The following is an 11,457-nucleotide window of genomic DNA, read 5'->3' on the forward strand; positions in this document are numbered from 1 at the left end:
CAGTTTATATTGCATTGATTACATTGGAAAGATGAGCTTTACTAGCTGCATCATTATTGTTATTAATGTTTCTGAACATATGCAGCTACCATTACCAGACAGTTAGCACAGTGTAAGACAGGAAACATGGGAAACACACTAGTCTGGTTTTAACCAAAGGTAACAGGACATTTAACTGATAAGTTATACCCTGATTGTATAACACATAGAAAAACTAACATACTGTGAGTTTTATGAGTTGATTACAGTTAGACTAACACTACCTAAGTGTTTCACTGAAGTTTCACTCTAAGCTAAACTAGCTAGCTGTTTACATAACAGAAATACACTATATGGACAAAAGCTTTAGGCCACACCTATTAATCTTTAAATTCAGGTGTTTTCAGCCCTGCTGTCACAGGTGTATAACATCAAGCACCTAGCCATGCTGTCTCCCATTACAAATATTTGGGAATGAACATGTTGTGCTAAAGAGCTGAATGTGAGTTTGATAGGATATTTCTATTACAGGAAGTCACTTCCTGAAGTTGTTCTCCATCTAGATAGTACACAGTCAGCTGTAGTATTATTGTACAGTGGAAGTGTTCAGGAGCCACACAATGTAGCAGATCATATGAAGTTACAGTGTAGTGCATGAAAGTCGGCAGTGCTCTGCTCGCTCAGTAACTGCAGAGGTCCAAATGTCCTCTGGCATTAACATCAGCACAAGCTGGGAGCTACATAACGTGAGTTTCCATGGCTGTGCAGCTCCTGTAGGTGTAATGTATATGTAGCCCTGCACTTTTGTCCATATAGTATATATGTATATATATTCATTGTTTATACATTGGGAAGAAAACTTAAATGTAGAATAGATGTATCTCTCATCACATCACAAAATTAAATAGAAGGACACAATAATGGATAATCAGAGTCTTTTACACACAGAGTAGTGGCGTTATCTTCATGGCTTGTCTCGTTTGGTGATGTAGAGAAGACTGGTTATTTTGAGCACAACTTACTTGCAGCACTGTTAAAAGAGATTTAAAATATTAGAAGGTCTGGGTTGTAATCAGTCAGTCTCTGTACTCCACACGTGTATTCTGTGCGTTACCTTTACGATTTTCCTCCACCTTGAAACAACAGCAAGAAGAGCAGTGAGGCCCACAACCACCAGCCCAGCTATCATGGGCCCCAGTGGGAACTTCAGGGTTTTGTCTGTAAAAATGAAGATTAAAACATTAATAACCAAGCCATAATATCATGCACTGATTTTTATAATCCACTTAACAACTTAATGTGGAGATGTGGCTTGGGTAGCATTGCAGAGTGCTGATCTAGTGAGCTCACCTGTTATTGTGACTTGGAAATGCCTGCTGCTACTTCCATACATAGGAGAGTCCACTGTGCATGTGTACATGCCTCCATGCAAGGTTTTCTTCACTTTGCTGGATGTCAGCTGACTTGTTAAGCCATTATTGATCACAGAGAGGCCATCTGCTAGTAGATCCACCAGGCTTCCATTTAGTGACCATGTCACAGAGGAGACAAGTGGATTGGCCCTTGTGTCACACTCCAAGACAAGGTCATCCTCTTCTTCAACTGTAACTTCCACTGTTTCAGAGATATTTGGGGCGACTGAAAAATGATCAGTGCAAATATTAATGCTTGTGAGATTATTGAAGTAATTTTTTCCAGATAGATGCACATCAACGTAACCAACCTAGCAGCTACACTGATTCAAACCGGAATATTCCATGACCAGCCTGCCATTAAAATTTGCACAGGTATGTTGGGTGTGTTTGTATGATTCCATCCCTCCCTCCTCTTAAAATGGAAATTCCCTGTTAAAGTGCTGTTGTCATGCAGGAATGTGACCACAGAACAACTAGTTCAAATCTTTTCAAAAACCCAGATGTCAGTTTACTATAAAAACCCAAACGTTGTACTCATGATCACTGATAATCGTGGACAAATCAGGGCTAGAATAAAGATGGGATCGTGGTCAGTTCCTTCCAGTCACGCTTCCTGCAAGTCCACTTGAATGGTCCACGAGATGTGCCGCCACGTTTGTTTTTTAAAATATAAACATCTGTGGCATCCACAGAAAAATCAAAATGTTTTGTGAGCTCAAGGCTCAAAAACATTTTCTACGATCACCAAACACAGCTAAAACAACATATAATTAAAGAGCAAGTAGACATGTAGCAAAACTGCATGTTTCATCACGCTCCAACCAAAGTTCTCTGAACCAGCAGCAAAACAAGACCAAAATTATGCATCCCACTTGAAAAACATGATGAATTTTGTCCTACCTTTGCTTTCTTTCTTTCAAAACAAATCCACATAAAAATGCATTTCCTGAATACTTCCATCTTTCAATGTGCTTTGTGTTCTGTCTTATTTGCTTGTTTACACACAGATAAATTACAGCCTATGGCAGCATATTTTCTTCTATATTCTGTTTTATAGAATATAACCCCTCCGTGTCCAGGATGTGCACATCAGCATCACTGACAGGGTGGCTGCTGGCCTGTAGGTCTAAACAGACTGCAGAGTCCTGGCCTGATGAGGTAGCTTTTCTGTGTTGTGTCATCAGCTTAGAGGTTGTTTGATTTCACTGATGTATAATTTTACAAAAATGCTCCTTGTACTTAAACACATAGACTAGATCCTTGGGGTGGAGCAATTTTCTGACGTAGCATGTTTTTTGGTTTGAAAGCCACATTGTTTAGAGAAAATGTGTCTCAGGATCACCAAAAGGTTTTCGTTTAGGCATGGGTTGTAATTCTCTCCTCAAGTATTCTTTAGGTGGCTTCCTGGCTGGTCAAATGTCCAACTGGGAATGTCACATCTACCCAGGGCCATTTTGATATGATGTTCTTCTGCTGCCCTACCCGGCATGTTTGCGAGGATGTCGTTCGCTCTGTGTTGTAGTGTCCTGATGACAACCTGTTTATGCTCCAGAGTATGATGACAATCCAACCTTGAATACTGATACATATTAAAGATAGTGGTGCAACGGATCCAAAATCTCACGGTTCGGATCGGATCACAGTTTTAAGTCATGGATCGGATAAATTTTCGGATCAGCAAAAAAAGACAAAAAGACAAAACTTTAACTCGCCATTTACTTATTTAAGTATTTTTTGGCTATTAAAAAACATTCAACTCAAGACTCATTCCACGCAATTATATAAAAACAAATTAAGGTGCAATATAGGGCAGTACAGGGCTTTGTATTTACCACTCCACTGTGATATAATGAGCAGTCACGGTCACGAAGCTTTCCGTTGCCCTGGAGGTCCACCCATTTGTAGTTAGGGCAACAGAAGATGCCTGGAACAGTTCAGGCATAACTTTAGACTTTTCCTGCTCATACATGCTTGGAACGATCTTGTCACTGAAGTGGACGCGCAACGGGATATCATAGCGTGGCTCAAGCATGTTCATCATAGTTTAAACCCCCTTTTTTGCACAACGGAATACGGCCTTATAATAGTTTTAGCCCGGTCGGACTGGGCAGCAAAGGGCTGCTTAAATGCTGGAAACTCCTCTGCTCCTCCACTTGGACTGCTAGCGCTGGCCATAACTATGGCTTGACAGACTGACCACGCACACCATACACATACAGTGATCCGTTGCCCCACTATTTAAAGATCATAAAACTGAACTCAGTCAGTCAGTGTGATAGTTTTGGTCATTATGCAGTTATATTGTTTCTGATTCCTAACTTGGCTAAATAATTTCAAATTCATCTAAAAGTGATTCAGTATTGGCTGGGAGTATTAATATATAAATACAATAAACAGATCAGATCAGAATTTTTTTTTTTTTTTTTTGTGTCCCGTTTGGATCTTTAGCCATCAGAATTGTTGTCTTAATGCCAAGAAAGATGCCAAGCGGATTTATTTTGCCAAGTGGATCATCATGACCTTGCCATATTGGTCCATTTGATTGACCTTTATTATAATTATGAATTTATTTTATTTTCGGATGCTACAAACAGGACAGACATGACATGGGAGAAAGAATGAAAGAAAGAGAGGGAGAGAAACAAAAAAAGATGGGAGAAGAGAGGGTGAGAAGGGGGGGAAGAAAGAAAGAAAAACAAACAAAACACCTGGATCACCTGTATGGAGAAAAAAAAACAGAAGAGAAAGCAAACAAAAAAAAGAGCAACATCACCATCACAATAAACTAGCTAGCAGTAGATAACAGTAGATACTGAATATTAAACGCTATTGTGCAGCACGCAAGAAAGGCAGCGCACAATGTGCTTTGAGGCAGCAGCCAAGAAGGGTGTAGTCCGCGTCTGTGAACACCCGTGTGTACACCTGTGTGCACACCTGTGTGGATCAGCATGCTTGTATTACAAAGGTTTCTCCATGTAACGATCTGCTAGGGAGTGTGGGGAGCCATAGCCCCGTCCCCCAGGGTATGAAGCAGGTATGGAGGAGATCCAGGCCCCAGATATCCAGAGGCCCCAGAGTACAAGGACCCGAGGAGGACCACCAAAAGGGGGGGAACCGTGCCACCGTCCTGGGAAGAGCTGAGTAGAGCCCCAAACGAGAGGTCACCCAGCAGCTACGGAGCAGAGGCCAGAGGGGGTTGCAGTGGCGTGCCCGCGGGCTCTGCCGGCAGCCAGCTGTGCCAAAGAGGACCGAGCTTCAGGCCCAGAGGCCAGAGGCCTGAGGGCACCCCACTCCCCGGAAGGGGCTCAGCCCAGCCCCAGTTGACAAGAACCACCAACACACCAACGTCTGAGGGCATCAGCCACCGGCAGGGAGTGTGGTGAGGGGAGATAGGCCTCCGTACTTAGGAGGGCCTGAGATGTACCCAGAGAGGTTGAGTCTAAGACCCAACCTGACATATAGACACAGACGAACAGGCGCACGCGGACACAAACGTGCATTCCCAGCCCCATATACACAACCAAATACTCGGCACTCACCCACGTGTAGACAGACTCAAATAGACACTGCACAGATAGTCACACTCCCCAAACATACTCTATATCCCAGGTCCAGGTACCCCCGCCCCCAGAGGGGCAAGCCGCACCTAGACCCAGGAGATGTTACCCTTCTCTCTGGGGTGGAGGCAAGCGGACCACCTCCTTATCTGCAGTAGCCGGGAGGCCCCGCATCCCGGACCCCAATCTGATGGCCAGCACCTCCTCCCAGCCCCCCAGCCCTGACGGCTAACAGAACCGGGCTGAGTGAAGACCCCAAACCTCCCTACGCCCGCTCATATGTAGTATTGCTGTGTGCTGTTCTGAAGTGCATTTAAAACATCAGAGAGCAGCACGGCTCCTCCCGAAGACCTGTAGTGTCTATATGCATTTAAAATTGAGGGTAGGGCACCAGCGCCAGAGGTGGGTTGGAGTACACCGACCATCCTCTGGATGCTGTAAAACGTGCCCACCCCCAAGGCCCTATATGTATGTGTTATGTGAGAGTGTGAGTAATGTGGATGTCTAGGTTGCAGAATAAAATTGAGGCACAGGCGGCCAGAAGGGGACAGAGGGGGAATGCCTCCCCTGCACCCTGGTGACATACCTGCACCCCAAGCCCTACGTGTGTGGGTGGGTGTGGTAGAGCGGGAATAGGGAGGCAGCTGAGGATGGGGAGGGAAGAAAGGCAAGCGGCCCCTCCCTGGGGCCAGCTCCCCTGCTGACCCCAGTAGGCACCCCCACACTCTGGAACCCACCAGGGCAAGGGGGCCCAGGCCCATCCGGACTGGGGCCCGCAGCAGCAGCACCGCCCAGCCCCAAGACAATAGACACCCAGGCTGAGTTCATTCTCTACCTCTCCTATATCTCTCCCCCACCTGCAGTGAGGTGGGGTGCAGTGAGCTCCTGTAGAGAGGAGACCACCTGCAAAGATATAACAACCTCCCCACCAGTTAGAGAGCCCCCTAGTTGGGCCGATGCACCAGAGGTCCCCTGCACTGGGGCTGAGCCCCCCTGCACCCACCCGCCCACAGCTCCGGCAACACAACAGCCAGGACTCAAGCCCCCAAGGCCCAGCCAGCACCCCAGACCGGGGGCGGAGCACCCCCAGACCCCCAAGCCTCCGCGCCCGTCCCGGACCTACCCAGGGGCAGCCAGGCTACCAGGCCAGTAACCAACGTCCGCCAGCACAGACCCTCCCCCATCTCCGCTGTACGCAGCCACAAGGAAAACACCATCTAAGAGCCATCAGGGCCCCTACCCAGGTCATGGCCACATCCCCCGGGTTAGGCCCTCCAGGGAAAACGTCCCTAGGGACTCCCCAGACGCCGTAAGGCCGTCCCTACCACCATATCAACCACAATAGTGAAGGCAGGACCAAACCATGACCCCCCACCCCAACTAGGTGATTAAGTCGATCAAATGAGCCCAAAGGGAGTGATCAAATGTGATGGCAGAGGCTGTATCAAGATTAATGTGATCTATTAGATGGTTTTTATATTGGTTAGAATTAAGATTATTTTTATTTTTCCAGTTAATGAGGACCATTTTCTTGGTAATGCATAGGGCCGTAAAAACAACGTGGGCTGTGTTTATTTCTGCAGTGACCTCATCCAAGTTGCCCAGCAAGCATACTAAAGGGGAGGCTGGAATGTTACATTTCAGACACTTTGATAAGTCTTCACATATCTCACGCCAAAACTTCTGAACTGGTGGACAGAACCAAAGAGCGTGGATGTAATTGTCCGGTGTGTTTGCTGTGCAGTGTGAGCAGTTGTTGGAAGGCGTATTCATAATTTACCGTGTTCATAATTTTGCAGGCGAAGTCTTTGTACTGAGAATGTATTCTTTTTATTAATAATTTCATTTAATTCTAGTTTTGTCTTGCATATTTTGTTTAATATTTCTTGATCTTGTTGTGACACATAGGCTTTTTCTAAGAATTTGATGTTTTTTTCTAGTTCCTGAATATTTTTGTTTTCTTCTTTCTTCTTATGTGATGAGAAAGAGATTATTTTACTTCTCATCACGGCTTTCCCTGCTTCCCAGAGGACAGATGCTGATGTTCCTGGAATGTCATTAAAGCCTAAGTATAGAGTCCATTCTTTTTTAAAGTATTTGATAAACTCTTCGTCTTTGGGCAGTGATGTATTAAATCTCCAGTTTTTACTTGGTGTAGTATTATTCTTCTGTATTAGTGTTAAAGATACAGGAGCATGATCACTGACAGCTATAGGATGAATCTCATTGTCTGAAATGTTACTTAGCAGTGAGCTGCTGACCAGAAAACAATCCAGACGAGAGTAGGAGTGATGGACATGTGAGAAGAAAGAATATTCCTTACTGTTGGGGTGAAGGGAGCGCCATGCATCGCAAAGACCAAAGTCGCTCATATACTGTTTGATTATATTTGTGGACTGCCAATTACGCTGAGTTCCTGCTGTATTGAGCCTATACATTTCTTCATTTAGTCCCAGGTTGAGGTCTCCCCCAAGAACAATTGTGCAGTCTAGGTGTTCGGAGAGTGTACTAAAAAAACCATGGAAGAATGAGGGGTCATCAACATTTGGACCATATATACTTACAATACATAGCTTTTGGTTAAGTATAGATAGTTTGATGATTAGGAATCTGCCCTCTGGATCTATAACTGTATCGAGTACTGTGAAATTAATATTTTTATGTATTAGAATTGCTACTCCTCTTTGTCTAGAATTATAACAGGCTGAGAACACATTAGGAAACTCAGGTGTTTTAAGTTTATTCAAACCTGTGACAGGCATGTGGATCTCTTGTAATAAAACAACGTCTGCCTGTAATTTTTTAAGAATTCTGATCTGTATAAAAAAAAATTACAGATTAGAATTCTTTAAGGGGACTTACATGTGACATTCAGGGTGACAGAGACTTGATCTGTGGAATTGCCTTTTTGGTGGCAAGTGAACTTGGCACCATTATCTTCATAGGTTGGTGTGACACACAGACTGCTGCGATTCTTGTTGTTCCCTTCCTTCAGAAGAACTGCTGCATCATTCCTCAGCCAGACCAGCTCTTCTTCAGCTTTAGTAACACCAAGCGTACAAACCAGCGATACAGGGTCATTGAGCTTTACCTGTATAACACCCTCATCGTTGAATGCAGGTTTAGACTGGATATTAATGCCTTTAGGATGGGGAAGAAAAGGAAGTTGAGTAAGATCGGGGGAGTAAATCTTGACAATATAAATAGTGACAAGAAAACTGATTGAGATACATTCCCTGTGACCAGGTCTTTCTAAAACAACAAACTTACCTAAAACGTGCACTGCATAGAGGACGAGGAAATGGAAAACTGCGGCTCTGAGGATAAACTTCATTTTGCTTTGCCTTCAATGAACCTGGAGGAAAGGAAGAGATCATTAGAAAAAGCACTGGTATGCAATTCATTTACAATTTTAAGCTAAAGCATTACAAGTTTTTTCAGATGTGGCATACCACCAGACACCGCATTCTGTTGTGTTCTTCATCGAGAGCTAGTAAGACCTCTAACCATTTACTTAACAGGACAAACAACAAACCAAAAATACGTTAAACATTAGTCTCTCGGAATTTTAGCCTCAGATTAAATTTACATTCCAGACAAAAGTGCAAACATTTTCTCCTCTGCACTTCTAAAAAAAGAGAAAGCCATCAAAAAACATTCAACTTATTTATCCTTCTGTAACCTTAAAAAAAAATAACTACCTGATCTGAATGACCTGAAAATGTCTGTGTTACACAGGTTTTAAGCAGATGAGCTGCTGTGTTAAACTGTTGACTGGCTGTACATTTACAAACCTGGTTTAAAAATCAGCTAGCATCAAAATATCTCAAAATCCGTCTACAGAAAAAAAAAGGGATTTTTCTGATTTAAGTTTAAATCAGACTATTTCCAACTCTGGCAACCAGAACTTTATGACTCAGAAAGGAAACACATTTGTTTAAAAATACTTTTTTTCCAGCATTTGTTAGATATTAAGGACAGCATTAAAAATCCTAAAAAAACCTCTCCGGATTTAAAACTATAAGAAAGATTTTAGGAATTATACTATATATATATATATATAAATGTTTCGCATTCTGAGATGAGTTAGACGAATTTACCTGATGAAGCTCGTATCTTGTCTGTGTTACATGAGGGTATGAATGACTGTTTTAACCTGGATCAGCTCCTAGTCCGTACTTCGCAGGTCCCTTTTTATAACTACCGTCTCGTTCAAAATGCCTTTCTTATATCCGTCTACAGAAAAAAAAAGGGATTTTTCTGATTTAAGTTTAAATCAGACTATTTCCAACTCTGGCAACCAGAACTTTATGACTCAGAAAGGAAACACATTTGTTTAAAAATACTTTTTTTTCAGCATTTGTTAGATATTAAGGACAGCATTAAAAATCCTAAAAAAACCTCTCCGGATTTAAAACTATAAGAAAGATTTTAGGAATTATACTATATATATATATATATATATATATATATATATATATATATATGTTTCGCATTCTGAGATGAGTTAGACGAATTTACCTGATGAAGCTCGTATCTTGTCTGTGTTACATGAGGGTATGAATGACTGTTTTAACCTGGATCAGCTCCTAGTCCGTACTTCGCAGGTCCCTTTTTATAACTACCGTCTCGTTCAAAATGCCTTTCTTATAATAGTATTTGCCTTCATGTCAACACCCTTTAAATCCTCCCACCCATGACTTTTTTCCATCTTTTATTGTGGACACTTTTAACACAAGGAAAACCTTTATTGGCTGTAGCCATTACAATGGCACTAAAAGTAAACTGGGTGTGTGTGCCAAGTTAAAAAACACCCTTTTTAATAGTTAAATTTTTATTTTATCACAAACCCTTAAAATCAATGGTTGGAGGGATTCAAAATTAAATTAAAATTCTTTAAAATCAGTGTACTTCTACACATTTATTTATGAAGCAAGTTACAATGGAAGCCCATTAATTATTTCTAATACTATAAAATAATACAAAATATATAAATTACTTATACATTAAATTTGTGTGTGTCCTTGAAAAGGAGCGGAAGGCATTGTTATTTTGCTGTGGGAAAAGGGATAAATGTAACTATAGTGTTTGTGGATTTACTTCCTTGTCAATTTTCCTGCCTTTCCTGTTAATGTCAGATGAGTGACGGTAAACGCAGATCAGTGCAATGGAAGTTTGTGAGTATATAAAAACATGTAAGAATTTTTTTTTTTCTAAAAACCTAACAAATGTTAATGAGACGTGACGTGAAATTTGAACTGTAACAGAAATTTCAAAGACATGGGTTTACTGCTCTGTAACATGCTAATAATTCAGGGTTGCCCTAAGTTTTTTTTTTTAAATCAGCATTTCTGAACCAACTGCTGGACCGACAACAACAAAAATGTGCTAATTTAATGAGCATTTGTGAGGAATGCAAATAATGTTACTACCCTTACTGATAGCTTGTGAAATATGCTTGGCTAAACTTTGCTTCAAAATTTTCCACTGTTTGCTGAGGCATAGATTCTGATGCTTCAGCAATTAAATTTGTTAAGTCACAGTGCTGTGCATGCAATGTTTGACTCCAGGTGGAGTAGACGTCTAAAAGTAGCTTTAAAGCAAGACCTGCAGCGGACACACTACGCCTAGTTATTACTTTACATCAGAAATAAATCAGAAATCAAATTTGAAGCAGGAAAAAGGCCAGCTTCCTCTCCCTTTTATTCTTGCGACTTAGCACATATGCTAAAGTGCAAGTTGTAATAATAACCATCGCCTTCACGTTTGGACCGTCTTCATTCATCTATTTCACCACTGCCAATGCTGTACTTTTTAATCTATGACAGATTTCTGCGCTCGCTCTTTAAGAAAGCCTTATGTGATCACACAAAGATCAAAGGTTAGCTGCAATTGCAACACAAACAGAGGTGTAAAAAGACACTCTTTATGATGCTGTTGCACAATTGACTGGATCGCACACTATGGACAGGAAACTCTTTCTATCCATGTGCAGGCACACACACACACACACACACACACACACACACACACACACACACACACACACACACACACACACACACACACTTTTCAGCTCTACTGTGTAAACTAATTCTTTAACTTCTGACTGAGCCCATGGCCAGGTTAAAATCAGTTTGATCAAGTGGACATGATATGTATTAGGTGTTCATTTCCACACTGTGCCTTTTTGGAGTTTCAGTGATTAAATCACCATCAGTCGTCAGGCAATTCATTAACATATAAATGTAAGTTTATAGGATTTACAGGTCCCCATGTGTTGTGAGAGGTGGTCTATTCTCAATAGTCAGTCGACTATAAAGACTATAAAGTCAAGTTATCTGTAAATGCTTGTGAGTAAATGTTTGAGTTGTAGAGCGGTCGGGTTTTTGTGCTCATGTGACTTTGTTGATTTATGTGACACGAGGAAGGACAACTCCAAAAATCATTAGTCAAAGTCCATTCAGAGGGAGCTACAATCAATGGCTAATACCAGCACACACAAA

General features: G+C 41.9%; 1 protein-coding gene across 1 annotated transcript; it reads right to left on the reverse strand.

Moving 5' to 3' along the window:
• Positions 1 to 951: 951 nt before the first annotated feature.
• On the reverse strand, positions 952 to 8,285 carry tmigd1 (transmembrane and immunoglobulin domain containing 1). The gene is made up of 5 exons (XM_085363774.1): positions 8,222 to 8,285; positions 7,814 to 8,092; positions 1,330 to 1,617; positions 1,094 to 1,197; positions 952 to 1,009 (listed from the first exon to the last, which is right to left on the reverse strand). Exons 1-5 carry the CDS (start codon positions 8,283 to 8,285, stop codon positions 998 to 1,000), a joined length of 747 nt encoding a protein of 248 aa, XP_085219900.1. The 3' UTR covers positions 952 to 997.
• Positions 8,286 to 11,457: the final 3,172 nt, after the last annotated feature.

This window comes from Diplotaxodon limnothrissa, linkage group LG10 (assembly GCF_057381915.1).
Source record: "Diplotaxodon limnothrissa isolate DT_005_m linkage group LG10, D_limnothrissa_male_GT1.1, whole genome shotgun sequence".
NCBI lineage: Eukaryota > Metazoa > Chordata > Actinopteri > Cichliformes > Cichlidae > Diplotaxodon > Diplotaxodon limnothrissa.